Consider the following 27,924-nt stretch of genomic DNA (forward strand, 5'->3'; position numbering starts at 1 on the left):
ACGTTAAGTAAAATGGCATTAATTAAAACATATCGAATAATATTATTGTAGGACAACGTGTAATCAATTATATCACTTTATAAATAAATCTACAACGCACTATTTACTATTGTTCTCAGGAATGTCGAAATGTATTAGTTGGTATAAAACAACTTCCGTATTTTTTAACATAACATTAACTATCGCAATTTATTTAAACCTTTTTTGTGCACTATTTGCAATTTTATTTTGTTTGTCAGAGAAAAAAATTAAAAGTTTATTTTCGTCTGATTTAAAAATTTTAGTAAGGTTATGATAGTTTAAAATTTTTTTATTTAGTATTTAATAAATAATAAGATTATGGATCTACTATTCGTACTGTTCAATTTACATTTAAGAAAAGCAAATGACAAATAAACTTTGACACTTATTTCTTTCTGATTGACTATTTTATTTGTAACATATATTTTAAGTATTAATGACAGTAATTGTTTTCTATCAACAGGACAATCCATGACTTCTTAAATAATTGTAACAATCTTGATGTTTTACCATGGAACAATTAGATGAAGTGCACAGTGACATTAATAAAGTAGAATCATCGATAAAAGTAGATGTATCTTCTTCATTAATATCAGAATCAACGACTGATATTGTAAAGAATGTGAAGGATATTCCAGAAAATCAAGAAAATAAGTCACAAGAATGTACAGATAATATAATTCAAGATGTTTTATTAATAAATAAATGTGATGTAACAGATTTAAATAAAAAATTTGAAAGTAAAGAAAGTAGTGAGACAGAGAACATAAAGAACGCTGCGATTAATGAAGTAGAACAAGAAATAATAAATAAGGATCCACAAATTGATGATCTATGTAAAAAAGATGAGAAATCTCAAGAAGAGCAAGCAGAGAATACAGCCGAGCTTGAAGATCGTTCAAGATATGCAAGTGACATATCTTTAGATAAAGAAAGTACTAACAATGTTGAAGTATTTGATACAAATGAGGGTGAACAAAACATTGAGAAACACAATGTTTGTACAGTGTTAAATATAGATACAGTTGGTGATACTAATGCTCAGTGTCAAGCATTAATTAAAACACTTAGTGAGACTTTTGATGATAAAGACCAAACATTGCATGTCACGGATACAGACACAGATTTGTCTAAACTAGTTGATAGTAGTTCAGAAGTAATGGTACTGACTGTAGAAACTATTAATGATATGAATGAAAGTACAGAAGAAAATATTGTTTTAACTGTACATGAAAAGGATGTTGTTGTAAATTCCAATGAAAAAAATGTTTCTGCAGAACAAAAAGAAATGAAGAACACTGAAATTGTAAATGAAGAATTTAATTTGATAGATTATGCACAAGAAAGTGATGGAACAATTATAGAAGTAATCTCAACAGAAATTGTGGCTCAAGAAGTTTCTGAAAATTGTAGCCAGAAAGACAATAAGGAAGTATTAAATCATACAAAGACAGGAAACGATTCTATAACTCCTATTACCTCAGGAGTAATTAATGATCTAGGAACTGCAGGTGACATTGATATTAAAGAAAAGGGTACAAGCATTAAAGAAGGCACTGATATTAAAGGAGAGGACATAAAGGAAGAGTGTAGAAATACTGATGCAAAATATAATGTAGAACAAGAAACAACAAATGGAAATGGCAAGACTGAATCTTTTGATAGTTCACATAAAATTAATGTAGAAAAGAAAATTATTCATAATAAAATTGTCGTACCTACACATGTTGGTAATACAGAAGGAAGGAATAAATCTATAAGTGAAGCAGATAAAGTGAGCGTAACTAGCAAAAGAAGTGTAATTCAGGATATATTTGATGATTGGGGTGTTGAAAATGCAGAAGATGACAGTCAGTCGGTATCTAAAACTCCAGATACTGTGGAGATTGAATTGAAAAGTTTACTAAATGACACAAAAACACGAACTATAGAAGAAAGCACAGTTGTGCTGGTTGAAGAAGAAATTACATGCATTGAAAAAGAACCAGTTGTAGATGCTGGAAAGGCTGTAGAAGTTATTAAACAAAACAAAGAAATGCAAGTATCAAAGGAACAACTGGATAACAATCAAACTATAAAGAAACAACAAAATAGTATAAAATCATTACTCAAAGACCAACTAACTCATTCTATATCACAGGCTGTTGGGAAGTCTACAAAAGATTCAACACATGATACTGTGGCATTTAGTCAAACTTCGCAAATTATCCCTATTAATCGTGGTCGAAATTTAACCAGCCAACCTTCACAGGTTGAAATAGCAGAAGCATTAAAAGAAAGATTCCGTGAGAAACAAAAAGTAGTAGAACAACCACCACGACCTGATATATTTTTTGTTAAAAAACTAACCCAGAGATTATCAAGTAAATTAGTAGGTAGTCCAGGAACCGCTTTACCAGCACTTATACCATTGCCTCAGCCTACTAATCAATCCCTTATTCAATGTGATAAAAAGTCATCAGATAATACTAGTACAGGAACTAGCAAAGAAAGCAATTCTGATAATAAAGAACTGTTAGCAATACTGGAAGGTGATGTTGATCCTGATTGGTCTAACTTGAAACCACCAATTTTAGCAGAGGAAGGAAAACGTTCAGTAAAGATTGAACAAAGTGGTTATAATACACCACCAAAACTTGATCCCTTAGTTGAGAGAGAACTAGCATTGAAACAACTTCTGGAATTACCTGTTGCATCATCTAAAAGAAGTATACAGAAAAAGAAGAAAATAATTAAACCTACACCTACTAAATCTTCTAAAGCAATAAAAACAAAAATTGTACCTAAAACAGAGAAAGAGACAATTGGAATGGAACCAAAAAATAAAACTACAGAATCTGTAGAAGATACGAATTCTTCTGGTTATGCTTCATCTTCTTTGCTTATCGAATCCCATACTTCAGAAAAAAAAACAGATATACGAGTAGATGAGTCAAGATCAGGTAGAAAACGAAAACTTACAGAAAAAGCTAGGGAACATGAACAACAACAGAACATTGTAAAACGTCAAAAAGTATATAAAGGAAAGGTTTCACTGGGCAAGAAGCAACCTCAAGACCAAGCTCCATCTGACATTAGCTTGTTAACTGAAAATCATGTATCTAAGGAGACCATGGTGCTTCCCAATGATGAGGTTAATGTCATAATAACAGATGAAATAACAGAAAAACATGTCACAAATAATAATAAAGTAGATATAACATTAGACAAACTTGATGATACACAAAATGTATGTAATATAAAACCTTCAAAACAAAATCTTAACAAAAAGAGATCACAATCTATTACTAAACAAAATATAGCAGTAAAAAAGATATTAAGGCAAAACATATCTTCAAATAAGAAAAATGCTACTTTAAAAACTAAATTAAACACATCAAAGAAATCAGGATCAAAGATAGTCTCAAAAACAAAACGATCTACAGAAAATAATGCTGGAGATTCTAAACCAAAAAAGAAAATCATAAACGAAATAGATAGATTACTTCAAGATGAAGGTGTTGTAAATTTATTGTACGATGTAGAACAACCAGATAAAAAAAGATTAGTTCCCATTACCAAATCTCAAGCAAAAGTTATGGATATACAAAAAGTACAACGTGAGCTTAAACTTAGAAAGAAGTTAGTACGTAATGCAGTTTTAAGATTACGTACTTCAGCAGGTGTATCAAAACCAAGATCTAAAAGGACTTCTATCTATTTGAATGATATGCAAGTAGATAAAAAAATTGGAGATCAAACCACACCAGTAAAACAAATAAATTTGTCTCAAGAGTTTATTTTACCTGCAAAAATAAGAAATGCAGCAGATGCATCTGTTATAATTAGGAGACATTCATCTAGTTCATTTTCCAGTGCATCTGGAAGTCCTAGAGTTAGTATTGATACTCCAGAGAAAAATGAAGGAGTTAAAGTTGATGAAGGGGGATTCCATTCCTTAAGATCTACAAAAAGACGACATTCACAAGACGAAAAAATAAATGTAAAAAAAAGTAAAAAGAAGATTGTACAGAAAAGTGACACAGGAATTGATTTTGTTGACATTGTAGAGGATAAAATGGTATTTCCTGAACGTCTTAATAAAAAGTTGGATTCAAAAAAAGCTGATAAAAATCCCAAACAACCAGAAACAGACGAAACTAATAATGGTTTAGGGAAAGTTATTACAAGATCAAATGGTACAGCTACAGGTAAGGTAACATCAAAGACAAAGAAAACTACAAAGAACAAAGTTACATTTGCTAAAACAAATGAACCAGATAACAATGAAGAATTTTCCAAAGGAGAAGATGAACTTTCAGCCTGCCTTGCAGAAGCTGCAAATGCACTATCAGTAGTCAATGCTGGGAGTCGGTCTGCAAATTCAGCAACAAATCGCAAAAATAAAGGTGAAATCATTTTTAAAAAAGTAAAAGTATTTCATATTTATAATAAATTTTTATATTTTTACTAAATTATGATAATAATTACATACTTATGTAGTACATGAGGTACTGAATAAGATTATTTTTTAGTCAATGCAAATATAACCAAAACGCTAGAATCAGATAATAATAAAACAAAAGTGGAAATTCGAAGTCAATTTAGTAATAAGGAAATAAATATACGTCGACATGGGAATCTTGTGCAGTTAATACTTACACCATCATCTTCAACAAAAATAAGAAATGCTCTCACTCTCCAGGTAATAAAATTATGGAGGAAAGTTTATTTAGTACTTTTTTTATGTTATAAATATATAATTTTATTTATATATCACATTACATTAATTCTTTTAGGTGATGCAAGAATTTCGTGAAACATTATCAATTCTAAAAAAGGATGATGATTGTAGAGTTGTTTTATTAACATCAACAGGTAGCAGTTTTTGTGAAGGTCTCGAATTATCTATGTTGCTACATACAAATAAAGAAAAGCGGCGGATACATGCCCAAGAAATGGCAGATGCGGTTAAGTATGTAGTTATCCTTGTATAAATATGTATCATATACATATGTTACATATATTTGATTAATTAAAAAGTTCACTTTTTTTATACTTAGGGACTTCATTAAAAGTTTAGCATCGTTCAACAAACCTATTGTGGCTGGAGTTCAAGGAGCTGCGGTTGGACTTGGAGTAACAATGTTGCCTTTATTTGATCTTGTGATAGCTAGCGACAAAGCCACATTTAGTACACCTTATGGTAAATTAGGGCAAATTGCTGAAGGTGCTGCTGTATTTACTTTATCACATATATTAGGAAGTGCAATTGTAAGTATATTAAGCATTATATCTTTCTTATATTAATCAAGGTTCTTACATGTAGTAAAAGCAATATTAAATCAAATTTGAATTAAAATTGCAGACAAGTGAATTATTATTAGGTGGTAGAACTCTAACAGCTAGTGAAGCACTAAGAGCTGGTCTTGTTACTCGAGTTTTATGGCCTGATAGATTTCAAGTTGAATTACTACCAACCCTAAAAGCTATGAGTGAGCAATCCTCACAGGTATGTATTCTATATAAGTTTTTTTTTTATAATATTGTTATTATTTAGATACATAGATGTTATGTCCATTAAATTAAAATTATGACTTGTGAAGTGAACATTATGCATTCTTAAATGGTAGACAGTAACCTTTATAAGCAGAACCAGAATATAATAGTTCTTGAACATTCTCTTTGTTTCTATCTTGGAAAATGCATAAATGATTTTCTGGACAAGTGCATCTATAGTATGTTGAGTATAGATCAGACCGTATGTATCCACAAAATTCATAAGTATTGCACATTCCTCTCTATATAAAAAAAAGTAAAGTAAGATTTATTAAAATGTATACAAGCTTTTATTAGAATATATTAAAATATACATTTTACAAATATTCGAAAACACCTACCTTTACACATTTAAATGTTTGTATAATAAAATTATTTTCTAGATATGTATATTTTTTAAGTCTCCAGTAATGTAATCCTGGGCATTTACAGTTTAAAGTTACATTATATGGTATTAGATAAGAATTATTTCTATCACTTTTACCATGAATTTCTATTCCTTCTTGATTATATTTACATGTGCTCAATTCTGTTATTGGAGCACAAAACTGCAAAAATAAAAGGGAAAAAGATAATTTTTAAATATAAGTTTAAATGTGTGCGAAATTTATGTTTGTGTATACCTTCATGTGCGATTTGTTGTTAAGCGAAATAGACGAATTTCCAAGTTCTTTTGTCCATTGCCAAGGACATTCTTTTCCATTAGAACAACGACAAAGTCTTTCTGTTAAACTAGATACCCAAAATCGGTCATGAGTTACACTACATACTGCATTTATTACACATTCATGCAAATCACTCTCTCCATTAATCTGTAATAATATACATTACATATTTTTCTATATATAATATTTTATAAATATCTTCTATCTTATCTATATAATAATTGGATATACATACACCATCCCAGTACTTGAATGTAGTATTATTTAATTTACTGCTAATTATAACATAAGAACTAAAACATCTAGTTATCGTGAATAATAGGAAATATATTAAAATAATCATTTTTATACATACAACTAAATTGATTTATAGAATCAATGTTGTATTAAAAATGAAAATATGAACACTGCACCCTTGCACTCGTATCAATGATGTATATAAAACTAATTAATATTTATTCTATACATCCTGAATTTTCTTTGTTTGCATATGCATTGAGAACTGTTATTTAATATTCTGTTTATTCATTTTCAGTCTATGGAAGCTACGAAGACATTGTTACGTCATAGTTTGCGAAAAAAATTGGATGCAGCATTAGAATCAGAAACATATTTACTAATACAGCATTGGTGTTCTGTAGAATGTCAAACTGCCATAAAGGCTTACATTGATGGAAAAGTGCAGTAAATATTTAAATGGTAATACTCCGTTTTATCTGTACATCTGTTTTTAGTTACTTGTAACTTATATACTAAGAAAGAAATAAGAGACTATTATTGTACAAGAAATGAAACAATTATTTTGGCGAAGTATTACATATGGCGGTAATAATTTTATAGTACATATAACAATATGCAAAGTGTAAATACATGTTTGTCATTTGTTATATATAATTTGTATATGAAGTTGTATAATACATTATTTCTTTATAAAAGAAGAATTGTTTCAAAGTTAGTTCTCACATTTATCATTTATTATTGAATATTGTATATAAAATTATAATGCATTATCAATGATACTCAAAATATGAAAATGACAATGAGTTCAATTAAAATATCTTCTAAAAAGACTTCAAAAAATTCAATTGTGTGCTACAGATGCCCAATGACTTTGAATGGAAGTACTAACGTCATATTCCAACATACCTAGTATTGTAAATTGGATTTGAAGATTAATAACGAGATAATTAGTTTGGGGAACGTTAAAGCGAGAAAAGAAGTCATGGATCTGGTGTGTCATTTTACATCAATCAACGCACGATTATTTTAAATTAAGATATGAAGTATAGAATCAATTATTTGGATGAACTATTTTAATATTAGATGATTTAGAATATGGATTTACATGCACGCATAATCACATACAATACAGATAAGGTATCTAATATTATTGTTTTGAATAATTTTTAAATTATGCTTTGCCTAAAAAATGTATAATTTGCTGAAAAACAAAAAATACAAACAAAAAATATAGAGAATACAACCGATTTTACACTTTAATATTTCATGTAAAAAGAAAAGTATAAAATAAATGAAAAAATCATAAAATTACTCATGATACAAATGCATAATTAATTACATTATCCAAAACGATATTATGCACCTTATTCTATATATGTGTGTATAAACTTTCCATAACATATTATTATTGTAGAATAAAATAGACAACCATTGTAAGCATTGGGGTGAATTTGTGTTCTTTGCACACACAACAGTAAATTTTGAACAGAATGTAATTTTAAATTAAACACTAAAAAGTAATGTGTGATTCTTTTATACTGATATAATGTTGTGCCTTGGTCAGTTTATAAAAGGATAAAAACAAGCATAGATGTAGAAGAAGATATTTGTAATTACACTCTGAAAAAAGTACAAGAATAATTGAGTAATGATTAAAATAATTTTAAATATATCAAATTGCTTTCAGATAATTTTTATTCAATTGGTAATGTGCATCATTATATGTTTCGATTATTTATATTATTGTTTATGTATATTTCAAATATCAAATATTAAAAAATAATATAGTATATAAAAGTATATATGTACTTATAATATTGATTTAAACAATGCATTCATAAAAACGTTTTATGTCAAAAAGCAAAGAATTGAACTATTTTATAATACAAATGCTGTATTTTACTTCGATACCACATAAATCATGAATATGAAAAGAATATAAAACAAAGTTATTTTCAACTGATGCATACATATAATAAGATGATGTAACATTCTACACAAGTTCGGGAAAAAACTTTTTCAAGTAAAGTGAACGTATAACCTTTCTCGAACTTAACGTATGCGATGTTTTAGGGATCATAAGGGGCTATGAAATAAGACTCAAGGCAACATTGAGAAATTTCATTGAATACTGTTCAAAAACATGAAGTATGTTGTAAAGAATACAGTCGCTCTTGTACAAATGTTACACATGTAAGAATAAGCCATTCTAAAACATTGTATTATCATTGAATATAAAGCCCATACAAATATAAAGGAAATATTCACAAGCCAATTTACGTTTAGTATGTATTAAAAATATATAATCACCTATTTGTGTTCGTGCACGCACACGTGCGCGTATGTATGTAGTATATATTATATTTGAAATCGTAGTAAATATCTTTAATTGCATTATAATATTAGTTTCTCTTTTATCGATAGGCAACTTTAGGCATATCTTAAACGCGAATTCATACATCGAGAAGTTAAAAAATTTGAAGTTATAAACATCATAAAACAATTAACAAAAACTTTATTAATCGCTTTACAAGGGCAGCTATTTCTTGTAGGATCGGCAGTCTGGACATTTCATCAGAAAAGTCCTATTTCTTTTTTAAGGTTCACTTGTTTCCAAACTGGAAGTCCTTGAAACTCTTCTTTAGTCATACCTAATATTTCCTGTTAAAATACATGAAATATGTATCTCTTGTTATTAGAATTCATTTATCACTAATAATTTACAAAACATACTTGAAAATGTTGTTGAGATAAATACAGCTCCAGGTGTGTAGGATCAACTCCTTCTGGTAGTGGTCGTTGTAGTAATTGAGCCGGAGGATACGTACTCTGCGTTAATCGAACCAACTCACTCTCTACAGTTAAAACTTCTCCAGGATTTCGACCATCCTAATTATAAATTATTTGTTTGAAAGATATAATTTTAATAACGTTAGAAAATGTAAAAATACCTCTATATTTAATTCCGCTATGTCGTCGCGATATGTCCATGTAGGAAATAGATTTATAAATTGCAAAGGTTCAAGACCAGCCCAGACTAGATAAATCGGATATTTATTAGTTTCTGGATGAATTCTTTGCCAATACTGCATAGCCATTGTCATTGCTGCTCTTCTTTCAGCTTGCCATCTAACTGCTTTACTACCGGACTGATCCTCTGCTCCGGTATTAGGCCACCAGCCTTGCCATATCCATAACTCGTTTTTGTTGTCCAATAAAAATAAGGCTATAATAATAATTTAATAAGTTTATAATGCGTTAAGAAAAGAATTATTAGTCCTTCATAAAATTTTATAAATTACCTGGTTGATGAACTTGGTACAAATCTTCCTGTAGAAAAGGAAATGGAGTTGGTAAAGAAGCACGATGAGGACATAACATTTCTACAGATTTAAATTCTTTAGAAATGCTTGACAGATGAAACAGTCTTGGAGTATGTTCCTGTAATTGATCCTTTTCTAATGATACATACAGCTTTTTGTTCATTTGTCCCAGTGCTGTGCAATAAGATATATCTTATTCATTATTTCCATGTGACAATATGTTAATACTAAACGTGAACTTTTACCTACCATTAATGAATTCCTCTGGTTCCATTCCTTCATCAATTTCAAAAATTTCTATATCACCTTCAGATGTTAAACCAGTTTCTTGAGGACGATTCTTTTCTAATTTGGTTGCTGCATTAACTGCATGCTAGATATAAGTTAACATTGTATATATATATATATATATATAAGAATTATTCCATCTAATATTTTGATTTTTGTACTATTCAAAATTCATTGTAATACGAAATTTAATAAGAATACCTGTTTAATATGAGGTAAAGAGTTAGATCCATGCCATACATAAATTTTGTTATTTTTAGTGTCTAATAATATAAGAGAACCTCTGCTACGTAATTGACGAGTACTACAAGGAATCTCTATCAAAGACACCTCTGACTCTAAAGTACCACGACATATATACAATCGCCATCGTTCGTCACATTTTGTATTCGTTTTCTTGCCACTATGTACAATCATACCTCCAGAAAATAAATTGAGAAATGCAGCTGGTTCATATCCTTGAACTACACGAATCTATAAAGGTGTGCGTATAAATTTAAAATATTAATTTGAGTAATGTTTCTAATCTTTGTTAATAATTACCTGAGGTGCTTGATCGTTATCTAATTCTATAGTTAATAACGCTGCAGCACCTTGTTCATTCAAAGATGCATTTTGCCCTTGCCAAATAAAATATACCGAGCGATCGCGTCCCTTTGCAGAATGTTTTGACGGTAAACCACTAAGCTCGCGACCTGGATAAAAAACAGTATAATGCATCTTATTAAGCTTATAAAACTAAGACATAACATATTTATCAGTATTTATGTATATTTTTTTTAATGTATTTATGTCAAAAATAGTAATAACATTTACCAGTAACTGTAACAGAATACATCCAATATACAATATAACTATCTGCAGAATGAAATTGTCCAACAGATGAATCATCCAAAAGACTATGTGAAAATTCATCAATATGCCACACTTTTATACCCATTGTCGTAACAATGAATTGCTTCATTTGCTGAAGAATGATGTATTTAATTATTGAAGAATGGTATATTATTGTTTAATATATATTATTAAGTAATAATTCTTATTACCTCATCGTCATACCAACCAGTGCCTCTACCTAAATGAGTTCCTTCAAGAACCAAATCAACTGGAATGGTATTTTCTTCTAATAAATTATTAATATTACACACTTCTATAGTTACAGTTCCATCAACGTTCTCCTTACTCTTAGTACCTCGAATTCGTATTATACGAGAAACATTTGGCCAGTCAAGGAATTTTTCCCTGAAAAGTATTGTTTCAACATGTTGTGTCAATTTGGCAAGTAAACACCATTTAGGTCTGACTTTAGCAGATTTTAAGTCTATTTTTGACACGGTGCGTCTACCAATCATAGATGCCGCACTAATTGGACACACAGTGCATTCCGAATAATCATATCCTTCTTGCCACATTTCTGTAGCAAGATGTGTAGCAAGTTTCTTTTTATCAGTTGAAGCTCCTTTACCACTCCATATATACATTTCGCTACCAAAATCAAATACTAGCACCTTATAAAAGAAAAAAAATATAACTATAAATAATTAAATTAACTGTAAAAAATATATAGGATGTTTCCGAAACTGTGATTTAATCGGAGAAGAGATGCTTTCTCGTGTAAAAGTAAGACGAAAATATAGAATAAAAGTTTTTCATATGAAGCTCTGATTACGTGCTTTTCAGCTATACTACGATTTCGGAAACATCCCACATATCATGTTAAAATATCTACCTTATTTGGGTCAAGCATTTCAATTTTTGGTATAGTACCCCAATATTTTTCAAGTGGCACTAGTTCTTCATCTTTAATTTCGTATACCATATTTGTATCAATCATGAATGTTTCGTAAAGCTCATCTTCATCAGGATGTCCACCCTCAATGACTATTATTTATACAATACTATTAATGTTTTACAAGATATTGTTACATCATATATGACACAATACTAGCTTACCATCCACGTTCTCATTTTCTGCACCAAGATAGCTCCAGAATTTTTGTAGTTGACTTTTTGTGCAAGTTAATTTATCTTCATTAATAGTAATAACTTGAAACGTTTGGCAACCAAGATCCTTATTTTGCTGAATACTCAATGCAATTTCTGCACCTCGTGCTTTTTCAATAACATTACAATATTTCCCAATGTAATTATAAACCTCTGATTTTGTTACTAGAACAAAATTATCACCACTATTTATACTTTCTGCGACTGGCTCGACTAATCTCACTTGTACATGTCTCCGGCCTTTAATTAAAAGTAACATCAAGTCTTTGTATGGCTGTAATCTATTCGAAGAAATATTTGCATCTGTTACATTCCTTAGTGTTATATTACTAAAGTCTTCAGTAGAAGCTAGGCCAGCTAAAGCTTCCATAGCTAATGATGAATTTTTAGCTACTGTAACATGGTACAATACATAAATATTATAATGGCACATATCAATTATTTAATATTCGATAAAGACTTACATTTTTCAACATTTAATTGTTTCATTACTTTTTCCGCAATACCAGTTCGTATCTCAGTATACTCTGATTTTAAGTCAGTACGAGCTGCAAGCGTTTTAAGTGGATTTCTAGACACAAATCGTCGTCGTTTCAATCGTATATTTCGTTTTTGAACTAATCTATAATAATATAAATATATGAGAACCTAAAACTTACTGTATGATTAACAATATTAGTAAAAAATAAAAAGCTTACAATTCAGATTGCGATGTAATCATATCGAAATCGCTTTCATTTAAATCAACAGATTCAGCCTCGCATTTCTCTAATGAAATACCAGTAAAGAAGGAGGTGAATGTCTCGTCGTCTATCTTAGGTACTGAGACAACAGGTGATATGTTCTTCCCCGTTTTCACTTCTTCAGCTATGACATACATTTTCAAGTAATGCTAATGGTGAAAGAAAAATACTATGATATAACTCCTAAAATAACTATTCACTAACCACTGTCATCGCTTGCAGGTTCAGAGAAGCTTCCTCGTAATTTAATACATGAATCTTTATTTGGACTAGTTGGAGTAGATACAGCATCTTTCATATATCCTGAAAATAAATGATGACATCCTTAATACCCTACTTAGAGATTTATGTTTAAAAACGTTGAAAATATCTTAAATAATATTACCTCTCTTTGCTCTAAATCGTTCAGGACGAGGGGTTTTTTTCTTTCTATCTATAATATTTCCTGTAGCTTCAATAAGCGGAGATGATGATCCTGGATCTAGGTTTTCCAATTGTTCTACCTTCATTTTACCAGCTACTGTAAACTTTGTTACATCTGGAGCTGCTATTCTTTTCTTCCAACCTTCTGTTGCAGATTCTAACTTTCCAAGACAATCTGCAAGTACTCCTTGTTTGATACTCAGTTCTTCCTTATTCAATGAATTGGAACATACTCCATCCTAATATCAATTTTAATTACTAATAGTAAATAATGCAATATCCTCTGATTTTGCAATAAAATTAATTTAATGTCATTTACCGCTGAATTAGATGATTCAGAAGCTATACGTCGTTTCCAGTTTGTATTTCCGCTACGTTGTAGCGCAGCTAGTCGTTCTGCAATACTCATACTTGGGCCATCATTAGTATCTGTTGTCGGTATTGCTTGCGTTGCGCTACGACATAGTTCTGGAAGATGTACACCATGCTTTGGTATTATTGCACTATTCGACTCACATTCATTGGTTTTGTTGCTAATCGCGTGATGACTAACGCTCTTTGACAATGAAGTACACCTATAAGTGGTTAATTGTAATACATATATACGTTTACACTCATGCTTTTTTACATAATGTAATCTTATCAGTAGTTGAAACAATAAATAGAAGGTTCGATGTCAGGTAAAAGCCATATTTGATAAAACATATTCTACTAAAAAGTGTAGCAAATTTTTTGGTCATTTATGCAACTTCTACAAGCCTTATTAATAACTAACATTAAAAATATATTTATATTAATATAAAATTATATTTCATTTAATATAGTTTTTATAAATAGATAAATATAAAATCTGTTACCTGGTTTGTTTTGAAAAAATAGGATGACGATAAGGAGATGCAGCTTCAGCTTTTATGTTACATGTTTCATGACTTACAGAGAATGTCTCACCTCCAGATGTTTGAAGAGTTTCTTCGTATTTCTTAGATGTAGCAATTACAGTTTCAACATTATCTATGTTATTTAATGCAGATTTGATTTTTGTTCTATTTAATTCATCCTGAGTACTATATTTGTGAAAAGGCACTGTATACTTTTGTTTAATTTTATGTTGCCTACCTTCTATATGGTTATCTTTTTCACTATAGGCACAACTCAAACCATATTGCGTTGGATAATTATTTTCCATTATGCTCCCTGTCTGTATATAACAGTTTATATCAAAACTAAAGTTCATATTCATATTAAATCATTTATTTTTCCTAGTCAAATATTACTATTTACCTTATTTTCTTCCAATTTTAAATTAGTTTTTAATTTAAAACGCGATGAAATATCACAATTTTCAGATGTCTGTTGTTCTAATTCTTCAGATTCTTTTTTAAGTACAGATTTTATTAATTTCATTCCCTCGAGTTCAAGATTTTTTGTTTGCGACGAATTATGCGCTTGTAACGCAACAGGTTTTAAAATGCTTTTTGGCAAATCACCTTAAAATTGAAATAATTAGAATATTGATAATTTATATTATACAAATATATGTTTCACAATAAACATACAAAACTTACTAGTATCTAACGAACATTGATTAATAGTATTTAATGGAGATATTCGAGATGCTACTTCGACTTCTTCGGATGTAACTGGTTGTGTTTTATAACGAGCAGCCGGCCGTCTGCGTGAATGTCTTTCTAATGGCATGGTATTTGATACTGAACTTTTTTCGGTATCAATTTTTTGATTGAACAAACGTACTCGTTCTGCCAAACTTAATTTAGAAGGATCAAATTCATCATCAGTTGTAGTTTCTGCCAAACTTGATTTTTTAACTGATGTGACATTGCGTTGATTTTGTAGAACTGCTTCCTGCACTTCTTGAAAAGTTATTGGTTGTGTGTTAAATCTATCATTTCCTTGATTCTTTCGATCTCTATATCGTTGTACACCATGTGAACCTTTATTCGGTGTTTTTTGAAACATGCCATCCTTTTCCTTAGAATTTGCCTTTTCGTGCAAAGTTTTAAAATGCAATGTCATTTTAGAAACACTGTTGCTGCGATGTACACTATTACTTTCTTGGATGTTTCCATCATCTGCTTTTTCTTGCACACACAGTATTTCATTATTTGAACCCTCTTTATCACTCATTCTAATGGAAGCTGGAGTACTATTATCAATATTGTTATCTACAGGTCCATCTGAAATCATTTTATTTCCTTCTTTGCCTTCAAATACTATGACAGTTTGCTTTTCCTTGTCTGTGAATTTCTCTTTTGTTATGCTACAATTAAACACATTATTATTTTGTTATATATTTTCTACAATTCAAAATAAGGAAATGTGATTTACATAAATTGTTATAAAATTTAAAAACAATATTACTTTAAGCCTTACAGTGCAAAAATGTTGTGACTTATAGTCTAGATGTATACACACAAGAAGACTTAATAAGTACTTATTACTAAAACTTATAAATCTTTTTCTTTAGTAATCTATACTTTAGTTTATGCATACACTTCATACAAGTAAGTAGAAAACAGAAAAACACCTTAAATTTAATACCTTTTGTAAGTTTTGAGTTGTGTTCGAGAAAAAAAAATAAAAATCTAAAGTACTATCTTAAATCAGAAGTAACTTTTAGATGGACATACAGGTTGTGTGCATGCTCTGATTCTCTGTTTTCTGTAGCTTTTAGAATTGCTAGGTGATCTATAATTAAACTTGGCACAGATTCAACGTCTTGCCAAAGTTACATATTACTATACAGACTAAATACATAAACAAATGTATATGCTACAGAATATCACATTGATACACAATAATAAGTTGATAAAAATTATAGGATATATTTTAATGAAACCTTTAACATAACAAAATCCCAACATAATTGTTGTTTTCTAGATATAAATAATATAAATAGATATAAAAGATATATTTGAAAAATATAATCCTTAATTTCATAAAAAGTAATCCCTATTATAAATGATAATAGCTTAATTCTTTAATATTACCTGTACAATTTGTCACAGGGAATAATAGAAGTCTTGGCACTCTCATCATCTAGGGAAGAAGCTGCTTTTAAATAGATGTTACTGGTTGTTAACTTCACTTGTGATTTTTCTTCTGATATAGCACCTACAGATATTAACTCAAGAGATCTTCGTTTGTTAAGTACACCAGTGAATTCATTAGGAATATTAGAAGGTTGTATATGGCCCACAGATTGTGCTCTTTTTCGCAAAAATAAGTTTGTTGGTTCTGTACATATATCATCACTAATGATTGTTTCATCATATAAATTTAAACGGACTCGCGATTCGTTGTCCCTATTGCCAGGTTGCTTTAATATAGGTCGTACAGCATCATTCTCCAACACTCCACTTGTTCTATTTTGTAACGTACGATTTCTAAGCATTGACAATTTTTTTGGCGAAGTCAATTCTGTCTCATAGTTACATTCATCTTGTGAATTTTTTCGCGTACATTTCAAAATAGTCTTTTTAGGTTTATCGTCATGTTCATCCGATTCTGTACTGGATTTCTTTTTTAGTATTGGTCGTGGTTCTAAAGATGGTGGATCACTACCAAATGATTCTTCTCTACTATGCTTTTTCTTTAGGATTGGCCTTACTTCAGAACTATCAAGTATTTCCGGACCAGTGACGTTTGTTGCATCCATTGTAATGGTCACGTGATGATTAACAGTAGTCATTCGTTGACTATTCGTAGATTTTCTTTTAAGTATACCTTGTGGTTCTGCAGATCCAACCTGACGATCTTCTCTATCATCTTCTCTAGATGATTTTCGTTTTAATATTGAAGTAGGCTGAGGATCTGGACTCTGATCCCTTTTAATAATTTCATCCAAAGATGATCGCCTTTGATTTTTTAATATCGGCCTGAATTCAGAATAAGTATTGTCAGTAGACGAAATATCGGGTGAACAACTCCGCCGTCGAAGTATTTCACTTTCATCCAAACTACTGCGCTTTTTTAAAATACCATGTTTTTTATGTGTTAGTTCCCTAACAGATGGTGAAAATGTTACAGGCAGAACTGTATGATTCACAATGGTACATATATTTTGGCCTGTATCAATATCAGACATCTTATGTTTAAGAATTGAAACTGGTGTATGTTGATGACTTAAAGATCCATCTTGAGAGTGTTCATCATTTGATTTTTTCAAAATAGAACTTTTTCTTGGAGATAATTGCAATGCACGCGTATTATTCGTACTGTTTTCCGTGACTTGACATGGAGTATTAGATGAACGATTTTCCAATCGTAATCCATAATTTGTTGGCAAATTTGACTGTGATTTAAGCCTTTCTACGCGTTCTATTGCAGATTTTGTTAACGCTGTTAATGCGTCAACTCTTCGCGAAACTTCTGAATCACTATGTCCTCCACTACTGCAAAATTAAATTATATAACGATTTCAAATGTTAGTGTAAATTATAAAAGCTACACCATAAAAATATTAACAAACAGAACTACCTAGTTCGTTGTATATTCGAATGTTTACTATTTGCAGGAGAATTCAGTGAAGGCAATGTATAAGTTTTTGAACAATTTTCTTTAACTTTTGGGCAAGTGATTTTTGAGTCAAAAGGCTTTTTACTTAGATTAGTTGCTTGATGTTGATTACTAGAATATGAAGTAGATATTGTATCAGATATGTAGCCTTGTTTATTTGATTGTCTTCTAGTTTGTCTAATATTACATTCAGCTAAAATATATACAAAAATTTTTAATAAAGTAAAATTTTTAGTAAAAAAAAATAAATCTTCTTAGATTACTTACATTGATTTGAACGATCTCCTGTTGCTGTTTCCATATTAAGTGACCGATTTAAATATGATTTTCTTTTATAACTTTTATCCCTTTCTCGTGGTGAATTTGTAATACTACTATTACTTGATATTGGATGTTCCTGCATAATATTGTTAGGTATTGTATAATATATTAATATACCTATATTCTATAATCACAGTAGATATGATAACTCACATCTTTAATTGATAAACTAGTACTAGGTTGGAGGCCCAAGGGTGTAGAATTTTCTGACATACCTAATCTTCTTGATAACACTGTTCCACCTATATAAATGCAGTAATTACTATAAATTACGAAGCACATACATATGCAGATATTAAATTATATCGATCTATTTAAAATGGCTATAATATGTAACTTACCATTAGGTGATATAATGGAGGCAGCTCGTAATCTAGAAGCTTTTGTTTCACGAACTGATGCCGTTTTATATAATGTAAGATTCTTACTACTCTCCTTATTTTCTGATCTTGAAATCAATCGACTACTTTTTTCCAACATGGGGCTACGACTTTTATTTTCTATTACAGAAAACATTGACAATTATTGATATCAAACTGAAGTATATTACATATATCCCAAAAACTGTATTTTTTGGCAATTGTTTTTTGTACCAATAATATATAATATAGAACTTATTGAGAGAATTAAAAATATATGGACTATATTTACTATTATTTAAAATACTTACTATTTATGTTACAAGATGTTATATTCTTTTTAATTGGACATTCTGAATTTTGTTGATTATTATGTACTTCATTATAATGACAACAAATATTATGATTTTCATATTGTTTGGAATTATTTTGTGTTTTATTTGAAGTTCCTTCACTGGTTGCCATTAAAACTGTGGCTCCAGCAGCTACCATTCCTAAAAGCAAATAGTTATTATATCTAATATTTTTAAAGATGCTTCTTATTATTACTTAATTATACATACACAAACATATTTAATTTCTTGAGATCCAAAAGTATAGGTCATATAGGAGATAAATATAAATATAAAATTAAAAATTTTTGTGACTTTTGATAATATAATAATATTATATATTTTAATAAATAAAAATAATAATCGCAAACGTTTTGACAGCAATTCATTTATTCCTTATCAGTTTAGAACATATGTATACATAGTTTTGAATCTAAAAATAATGTTAACAAAAATTTTCACCTGTTTCAAAACTGAAATTTAACCATACATATTGTTACAAAATATAATACGAAAGATTCTTATTGAAAAAAGGTAACTCTATATTTGTTAAATTTAATAACGATATTTAAAATGTTTACAATGTTCTAATGTTATACAGTATGAATTATAACAAAAACTCTCCTCACACTTACTGATCTAATATAACTTTTGTTTCATTGCAGCTGTATCACGATTTCAAAAAACAAATTTACAAATAATCAAGAACGCAACCAGTGACGCAGATCAGTTATGTCGTTATCACAGCTATTCAATAAGTACTACTTATAAAATACATATAAAAAGCACCCATTAAAGTCGGGTAAATATACAAAATATGTGAAATTCAAGTTTTATCGTAGACAAAAATTTTACAACGGAAAGAAAAATTCGTTCGCAGGAAAGATTGCACAGGTATTAGTCATTACAATTTCTCTCACTCATAACGAAGTAGAACGAATGAAACCGAAGGTAGATATTAAGTGAAACCAGATGGCGTTACTTGAATTAAATAAATATATATTGTTATAAAAGAATAAAAGATAACACGTGTATAATTCATTGGAAAGTACTCAAATTTGTTAAGAACTTAAGATTTGTCTACTTCCTTTTACTGCTATACGTTTTAATATCCTTTAATTAATGTAAGAAAAAATATTCCATAACATAAGTCGAAAATTGAAATTGGAATTATGTATACAAACATTGTATACATAATTTATTGAAAATGTCATTTTCAAAATGATTTTAGAACATTAATTTTATATAAATCATGTTGTAAGTACTAATGTTTTGTTTACAATTAAATGCCTGAATATTGAAATAGAATGTAATTTCATTATGCAATAATTGAAGAAAATAGTAAAAAATATTTGAAGTATTTGTTGTGTCAAATACATAGTATAATCATAATTTTGATCTTTTTATAGGAAAATGATATTTCAAATCACTTTATGTTGAAATAGCTGAAACATGGACAATACAGAATTATTATTTTTTGATACCTTTTCACATGATATTTCTGAAGTAAGTGTTAGGTTATTTTATTTGTTTCAAGTGTAATATAATAATTTCAATAAAACTATTTGTTTATTTCAGGAGCTTAATCTAGATTTAGTACAATTTCCAAAACCTGTTTATATAAGTGAAGTTAGAATTATTCCATTAGGTGCTAGAGTACAAGCTGATTTTCCTGGAGGTGTCCGTTTAGGGTATTGAGTTATTTCATAAAAGTTATATATCAAGATAAAAAATTATTTTCTTTTAAATAAATTATTCTATTTCTTTTATGTATGTTAGGGCTACAAATCCATCTCAGTTTGAAATTGAATTTTTTGTAAATGATTTAAGTAAACCTGGTGCTTCTACATTTGAATCACTTGGGGAGTTGGAATATAAGCAAAATATTCATATTCAATTAGAATGTGAAAGAAAACAAATACCAACAGATGGATTGGTATTAAGAGGCTGGTATACTACCATTACTTTAGCAGTATATGGAACATTAACAAAATCTTTAAATAATCCACAAGAAGTTGCTAGTTCGGCTGCTGGTTCTGCAGCTTGTGTTAGTGGGTTGGAAGAAGTTGTAGAAAATACTACTCAAATTTCAGAGCAACAATCCGAATGGTACTATGAAAATCAAGCACAAACAAACTCAAATGTAAGTTACTATATATATATATAATGTATATATACGCATATATATAAATTAGACGCGTATGCACACACATATTTATAAATTTATAAGACTTAATTTGGGAATAATAATCGTAAAAGATTTATATGGAATTTATAGGAAACATGTGTAGCGGCAACGCCCCCTCCTCCTATACAACCAATTCAAATAGTAGAATCATCTAGAAATTCAACATCAGATACTGGAAAGACAGAAATGGGACATTGGGAAGAAGATGCTACAAACAGCACTTTAAAATCTACGAAACGTCCTTCTTCACCACCTTCTGAATCTTTAGTTTCTTTAAGTCCTGAAAGTATATCGGCTGAAGAAGAAGAAACAGAACAGGATGGTGGTGAACAAGAAACTGGAGAACCTTTTGAGCCTATATTATCTGATGAAGATATAATGGCAGATGATATACCACCTACTGTAGAATATGAATGTGAAAATATTCAGCTAAATAATATTTATTCCATAACACCACCTGATCTGTTTGAATTAGAAGAATCATCGAATGTTGTTGAAGAATGCCACATTAACAAAGAAATGCTGGATAAGATTCATGAAATATTTCAATCTATATCAAAGTCAGTTTTACATTTTAATAATGCTTCAGGTCAAGAAAAAGAGGCATTTGTTCATAATTGCGAATCTTTATGCGCAATACTTAGTCCTTTTCATTTGAATAATACGGATTTTAATGATTTGACTAATATTGTGAATGCTGGTTTGGATATGGACCTTGCATGTGCTCAACCTCAACCAGCTTACAAAGTTCGCCATGTTAAAGTTGGTGTACGATTAGCAGAAACTTTATGTAAACTTCCACAAGGTCCAGATATTCTATTAAAAGTAGATGCACCTTATAAATTATTAGCGTTATGTATGCGCGAAAATGTAGCACTTCCTGTGAAACTTTCCGCTCTTCGTACATTGGATGCTGCATTAATAAGTCCAATAATTGTTCGAGAATTTCTTATATCAAAAAGTAATTTATATAAAAACGCTTTAATGATGTTAGATACAGCAAAGTTAGCAAGATTAAAATATGCTTTAAGTTCCTTATTAAGGAAAGTTCACACATATGAATTTCTTGATGAAATGAAAGAAATTGATGAGTTGGCTATTACTGAATTAACAAATACATATATATGTTCACCTACATTAATGGCTCAACCAAAACGGCAACTTCCAGCTGGAGTACAAATGGAATTTGAACGGGAGCATAATCGAAATCCTCGATGTCATCTGATAGCATATTTTGAATATCATAAACTTTTATATCATATTCTATTTGCTCTTACTTCTCCAAAATCAGATTTAAATTTAATTAAAGCTACTCGACGTTTCCTCTTACGTATTTCTGATACAAAAGAAGGCTTATTATATTTATTAAAAGAACCAGAAGTTACCAAATTAATTTTAAAAGCTTTGAAATGTGATTTACCTGGTACAGGATTGGTCTTAGCTTGGCGTCTTCAAGTTGTACAATGTTTATTACATTTAAAATATCAACCTTCAGACTGGATGGCTTTAAAAAAACTTCATTCTTTCTTAATATTTCCTGAAGGTTTACAAGCTGTAATAACAGTACTTTCTAAAGGAGAATTTATTGAAATTTTAATCCCCTATCTTTCTGATTCAAATTTGTGTGAATTCTCTGCAGAAATTATATCAGCAACAATTCGCTATTCTGACCGAATAGAGGTATTTCAAAATCGCGCTGGAATTATTTTGGAAAAATCACGAACGCAAGCTGTATTGAAAGATGTTACATCATATCTGACAACAGCAGCACAGCCATCTCATTGGAATTATGGGGATGTCTCACCACTTGTTGCATGCATTAGAAAAAATGCAGATAAAGCAGCCTCTCTTCCAGGACAATTAATTACAGCATGTAGAATTTTATATTATCTTGTCTTTCCTTCAAACAATGATGTGGATCCAATGGAACCTTATATTGAATTAAAATACAGGAATGCATTAACTCAATTGTTTGCTGCTGATGGTTTGACAGCTCTTATTGCAGTTATGGCAAATATTTCGGAATTCTATGAACAACCATTTTTACATCGTGCAGCTCTAACAGGCAGAAGAGGCTTAGCATTGGTTGCATTACTTCTTCCATGTGTGAGATTAACAAGAGCATTATTGGAACGTCTTGTGAAGTGTATGGCTACAGATTTCAAAGATCTAACAGCTGTAATACCATTACTTGGTGTTTATTCATTAGTAGAAGCTATTCCTCCTATTCGAATTGTTCAAACTTTGTCTGAGGAAATAGTAGGAACACTCTTAGTATTTACACAGGCTGTGGATTCAGATGGATCTGGAAATGTAGCAAAATCATTATGGACTCAAATGTTAGGCGAAGTTCTCAAGATGGTTTCTCTAAGCCCATGTAATTTCATACCAGGCTTGAAACTTTTAACACGTTTATTACCACCTGTTTTAACTTCAAAACAAACAATACTGACTGAAGATGCTACCCGAGTTTTAGGTCTTAGAAAACTATGGTCTGCACATTTGCAGGCACAAGCTAATAATTTAACTGAAACATTACGATTGCTTTGTGCCAGTTGGAATAAAGATTTATTAATTCTTCTCTCAAAAGTATGCAAGCAATTAAGTGATTTAGCAGCACCTACAGCACTACTCGTAGGTAGATGTTTATTAGATGGTGTAATAGCTGCTACACCACTAGAAAGTAATGTTTTAATTCTTGCTTTACTTAGTGAACTTGCAAGACATGCACCTATGAAGGCTACTTTGTTAACTTTAACTAGTCCTGCATCTAGAGCACAAGTTAAATCTGACCAAAAATATCCACCTGTTATTGAAATGATGTGCACTGCACTTAAAAATACAAACGATGTTAGGATGCAATATGAAATTCTAGATATCTTTGAAACATTGTGTGATTGTACACTAAGTCTTATGCAAGAAGATGTCAATGAACCATTTGAAAAAAGACTCACTCATTCAGTACCAAGTAAAGAACCACTTTTATCTATTTTAGCTGTATTAATTGATATATTAGCAACTAGCACAAAATTCGAACCTGATATATTACAAAGTACACTTCGTATACTTTTGTCTCTTATTAGTCATAATTATGGTTTATATCATGTAAAAAGTTGTTTAGAAAATAATCCTGATGCATTACGGTCATTATTAGACCATATTTTGGTATTTGAAGATCCAGAAGCACAACCTGTTATAGATTTAACTATAATGTTCTTAGAAAATTTAATTGCGTCTGAGTCACAAGGAAGATCTTTGTATTTACGTATACAGCAATTAGCAGCTTTAATATTATGGGATAAGAATGATCATCCTTTGGAAAAGATAAAACGTGCACAAGAATTAGTTGAAATCTTAAAGTCTGCAGAAGATAAAGAAGAAAAAGAACCAATTCCAGAAATGTTAGAGCCGTTATTGCCAACTCCTGAAGCTCTATTGAATCAATTTTCTCAACGATGTTTAGGTACTCCAGATTTTGCTTCTAAACGACCAAAAAAATTTACATTTATGTGTCCAAATCAAGCATCAAATGAAAATACAGTAGATTTATTGGCGCTAGCAGCTGAACTGCTTCCTGCCGACTTTAATTTGCTAACAGAAGCTCAAAATTTATGTTCTAAAACCCCACCTGATGATGCTACACAACCATTACAATCAAAAGCTCAAACTGATGATCAAGAAACTAGAGATGTACAAAAACAAACAACATCTCCTGTTTCTAAAGTGAAACAACCATTCGGTAAATTGCACATATTTGTCATATATTTGTTGTAATTATTTGTATTGGCGCAAAATTGGTAAAAATTTAATTAAAAAACTTTCCTTTACAGTTACACCTATGCGAGGTCGAACACAATTCACTAATTCTTTAAGAGGAGGACCAGTAGTGGGAAGTGTAGGCAGAGGAGCAGACCCATTTAGATCAAGACCACCAAATACTTCACGACCACCTTCCCTTCATGTAGATGATTTTGTAGCATTAGAAACATGTGGAGCACAACCAACTGGACCTACAGGATATAATAAACTTAGCATTCGTGGCACATGTCCTTCACGGGCAATCAACACAGGAACAAGGAGTCGTCCTTGGACGCAAGAAACTCGTCCTTCTTATCTGCGCTAATTTGCTTCAGAATTCTAATGTTCATTAATGATTTGATATCTGTAGGAAAAGAGGAGGGTATCACTATATTAGTGAGACTAATTTAATTATTTTAAGTACTACTAAAAATAATTATCTGTACACATAGGTATAAAATGAAAACATGTAGAAATATTTGTTTATGTACAAATTTTATTTTACAGCGATGTAACTATTTCAAGTCAATACAAATCCAGACTGATGTAAAAATGGAATTATAAACAAAAGAAAGATTCATCTTGATATTTCAAGAATATCACTTTGCACTTTCTCTTTCCAATTTTCGTATTTTATCTTAAAGTTGTTATAATCTTTCATAATTTCATTAATTGCTTTATACTTGTATTTACCCTAAAATATTAGTAAATATTAAAATAGATCATTATGAATTATACATATTTTAGTTATTTTAAAAATAATTCATATACCTCATTTCTAATAATTTGCAATAACAATTCATCGAATTTTTCTAAAATATTCAATATTTGTTGTGATGGTTCAATTCTATTCTTCAATATATAGTCCATTAAATACAATACATAATTAAAGTTTCTAACACTACATGCATTTAACATTAATGTTTCTAAAATCACATAATTTGGTGCATAGCCAATGGTATCCATTTGTTCTAAAAGTTCTCTTCCATCCTTGTGCATTCTGCATCCAATAGCTAATACTCCAAATGTAATAATATTTGGTATCAAATGATGAAATTGAATATCATTGAGTACTTCCTATAATGTAATATAAATAATTGATATTATTTACATATTACTTACTAAAAATATATTTGATTAAATTATAACTACTTACTTTAGCAGCTTCATATTGTTTTCTTAAACATCTCCTTTTAATAAGCATATTAAAAGAAGTTATATCAACTTTTAGTTTATTTTTAACAACATATCTAAAAAAAGATTTTTCTGATTCTATTGTAGGTGGGATTAAATCCAACATTAATGTTATTGTCTTTGCATCAGGTTGCACATCATCATCTTTCATACGTTTTAATAATTTATCAATTCCACCAAATAAGAGTAATCGATTTTCTTGTAATATGTCATTTAAATTTAGGGTTAATAGTGGATTTTTATCAATTGCATCTATATTTAGCTCTTGTTGTTGTCTAGAATCGCTATTATTTGAGATTAAATAATTATTCTTCCTAAGTACTGAAATAAGTGAAGTAGTTAATACTGGTGGAAAATTTAATAAATCTGGCCTTCCTGTTTCACTGAGTTGAATCTGAGTGTCTATCAATCCTGGTACTATAATATCATTTACTTTTAAATCACCAAATTTTGTATCTCTGATTGCCCTTAAAAGAAGATTATAATGAAATATAGTTGGCTTTATTTTACTTAGTCTCATCTTATGCCACAAAACTAAACTATATTTTAGTCCATTTTCTTTATCATTGACTATTGCATGAAACAAAGCAGCAATTATATCTTGTGTAAAAATGCCTTTATCGTTTGCTTCATCTGCTATTTCAAAAGCAGTCAAAGTTTGGTTATGACGACTATATGCTCTAATGAGAGTTGCATAATGTATATCAGACAAATCTATGTTTCTCTTATAAAAATATTCTCGTAAAAATGACAAGCGATCTAATGCTTTTTGTGTATCATTTGTTTCAGCACAAACATTAAGTAAACTATTATACACAGGCGCATTAGGAGTTAAACCCCTTTCTTTTATTTTTTTAAATAATTTAAAACATTGTTCAATATCACCTTGCTTAGCAAAACCAGAAAGTAATAGTCTATACATATATAAATTAGGTTTATCACCATTTTCTTTCATTATGTCTAATACGTTCTGAGCCAATTGTAAATTTTTATTATATAAATGAGATTTAATAAGTGCACAACAGTCTCTATAACTTAATCTTTGTCTCTTTGGAGGTATAACTTTTTCTGCGAATCTTTTTTCTTCTTTTTCTGCTTTATCCATTTCAATTTTTTCATACTCCTCATAAGAAAGATTTCCAAATGTATTAATATCTTCTGACAATGTCCTTCTACAAAATTTTTTATTATAAATTGAAAACTGTGAAAGCCTATTTTTATTTAGTGCATTTCCAGTATATTTTTTACCAAATTGGCTTTTATCACAACATAACCCTGAATATGTTCTATTATTGGAACAATTAATATAATTATGTATTTGTAATGAATATAAGAATTGTTCCGTTTGTTTAATGTAATAATAACGATCATTTATATAACCTATAATAGTTTCTGTTTTTGGAAAACAACTTTTTTGCAAAGAAAACATAATTAACAAGTTCGTTAAATGTCTCAGTTAATTATGTTTAAGCTAGATATCATACCCATAAGATATTTCCTTCTGTCTTATTATTTGTTATCTTATGTCTTTTAGTTCTATTAGTTTTAATGGTTGTTATTTCCAAAACAAATATCTAAAATATAAATATTATATAGTAATTAAAACATATTCCTATATATTTTTTTCTTTCTATAAAAAAAAAAGAAAATTATAATAGGATTTTATTATTATCAGAAGGAGAATTTCTTTTCTATTATTATGAAAGATGAAAGAAAAATTTTGAAATAAAGATTATGAAATATATCCATATATATATATATATTAAAAAGTTAAATCATAAAATATTATATTAATCTACTTACATTCATATGTTACATAGAAAACAATAAATATTTCAATTATTTAATTATTAGTGTTTAGCTATAATAAAATGGCACACTAGCGCTACATACAACCAAGTACAACTAATCATAACGGTACAGTAGTAAAGCCAGTAGCTGCTAGTACTGC

General features: G+C 29.6%; 5 protein-coding genes across 15 annotated transcripts in view; 2 read left to right on the forward strand and 3 right to left on the reverse strand.

The window, feature by feature from the left end:
• LOC122571532 overlaps positions 1-8,739 on the forward strand; it is a 129,704-nt gene extending 120,965 nt beyond the window's left edge. For 2 of the 5 annotated variants that reach the window (XM_043735399.1, XM_043735398.1), the window contains 7 exons: positions 485-4,409; positions 4,536-4,705; positions 4,800-4,975; positions 5,064-5,274; positions 5,369-5,512; positions 6,760-6,923; positions 7,323-8,739. In XM_043735399.1, coding sequence (XP_043591334.1) covers positions 533-4,409; positions 4,536-4,705; positions 4,800-4,975; positions 5,064-5,274; positions 5,369-5,512; positions 6,760-6,912 — 4,731 coding nt within the window. In that variant the 5' untranslated portion in view covers positions 485-532 and the 3' untranslated portion in view covers positions 6,913-6,923; positions 7,323-8,739. Of the gene's footprint in view, positions 142-484; positions 4,410-4,535; positions 4,706-4,799; positions 4,976-5,063; positions 5,275-5,368; positions 5,513-6,759; positions 6,924-7,322 lie in introns of all 5 variants that reach the window. The other 3 variants (XM_043735401.1, XM_043735402.1, XM_043735400.1) reach the window with 3 other exon arrangements.
• On the reverse strand, positions 5,521-6,753 carry LOC122571538 (kappa-scoloptoxin(11)-Ssd1b-like). The gene is made up of 4 exons (XM_043735413.1): positions 6,460-6,753; positions 6,183-6,371; positions 5,901-6,107; positions 5,521-5,801 (listed from the first exon to the last, which is right to left on the reverse strand). Exons 1-4 carry the CDS (start codon positions 6,565-6,567, stop codon positions 5,613-5,615), a joined length of 693 nt encoding a protein of 230 aa, XP_043591348.1. The 5' UTR covers positions 6,568-6,753; the 3' UTR covers positions 5,521-5,612.
• Positions 8,572-19,566, reverse strand: LOC122571531 (supervillin). Of its 6 annotated transcripts, XM_043735396.1 has the most exons (27): positions 19,429-19,566; positions 18,773-18,955; positions 18,444-18,602; positions 18,256-18,344; positions 18,049-18,178; positions 17,743-17,974; positions 16,254-17,657; positions 14,811-15,523; positions 14,527-14,732; positions 14,362-14,443; positions 14,103-14,256; positions 13,565-13,820; positions 13,208-13,484; positions 13,027-13,125; positions 12,778-12,946; positions 12,544-12,701; positions 12,029-12,472; positions 11,805-11,956; positions 11,122-11,583; positions 10,892-11,042; positions 10,619-10,770; positions 10,277-10,549; positions 10,037-10,160; positions 9,767-9,961; positions 9,416-9,690; positions 9,198-9,353; positions 8,572-9,125 (listed from the first exon to the last, which is right to left on the reverse strand). In XM_043735396.1, exons 2-27 carry the CDS (start codon positions 18,951-18,953, stop codon positions 9,039-9,041), a joined length of 6,780 nt encoding a protein of 2,259 aa, XP_043591331.1. In that variant the 5' UTR covers positions 18,954-18,955; positions 19,429-19,566; the 3' UTR covers positions 8,572-9,038. The 6 variants fall into 6 exon arrangements, with proteins under 6 accessions (XP_043591331.1, XP_043591328.1, XP_043591329.1 ...); XM_043735393.1 differs by having other exon boundaries at positions 14,103-14,443; positions 16,254-17,654; XM_043735394.1 differs by having other exon boundaries at positions 12,029-12,469; positions 14,103-14,443.
• LOC122571533 (protein virilizer) lies at positions 19,555-25,365 on the forward strand. 2 transcript variants are annotated; one of them, XM_043735404.1, is made up of 6 exons: positions 19,555-19,687; positions 20,203-20,299; positions 20,372-20,484; positions 20,573-20,936; positions 21,072-24,720; positions 24,812-25,365. In XM_043735404.1, exons 2-6 carry the CDS (start codon positions 20,246-20,248, stop codon positions 25,102-25,104), a joined length of 4,473 nt encoding a protein of 1,490 aa, XP_043591339.1. In that variant the 5' UTR covers positions 19,555-19,687; positions 20,203-20,245; the 3' UTR covers positions 25,105-25,365. The 2 variants fall into 2 exon arrangements, with proteins under 2 accessions (XP_043591339.1, XP_043591338.1); XM_043735403.1 differs by lacking the exon at positions 19,555-19,687 and adding an exon at positions 19,828-20,050.
• On the reverse strand, positions 25,258-27,917 carry LOC122571536 (pentatricopeptide repeat-containing protein 1, mitochondrial). The gene is made up of 4 exons (XM_043735410.1): positions 27,777-27,917; positions 25,936-27,547; positions 25,551-25,856; positions 25,258-25,473 (listed from the first exon to the last, which is right to left on the reverse strand). Exons 2-4 carry the CDS (start codon positions 27,400-27,402, stop codon positions 25,357-25,359), a joined length of 1,890 nt encoding a protein of 629 aa, XP_043591345.1. The 5' UTR covers positions 27,403-27,547; positions 27,777-27,917; the 3' UTR covers positions 25,258-25,356.
• Positions 27,918-27,924: the final 7 nt, after the last annotated feature.

This window comes from Bombus pyrosoma, linkage group LG10 (assembly GCF_014825855.1).
Source record: "Bombus pyrosoma isolate SC7728 linkage group LG10, ASM1482585v1, whole genome shotgun sequence".
Lineage (NCBI taxonomy): Eukaryota > Metazoa > Arthropoda > Insecta > Hymenoptera > Apidae > Bombus > Bombus pyrosoma.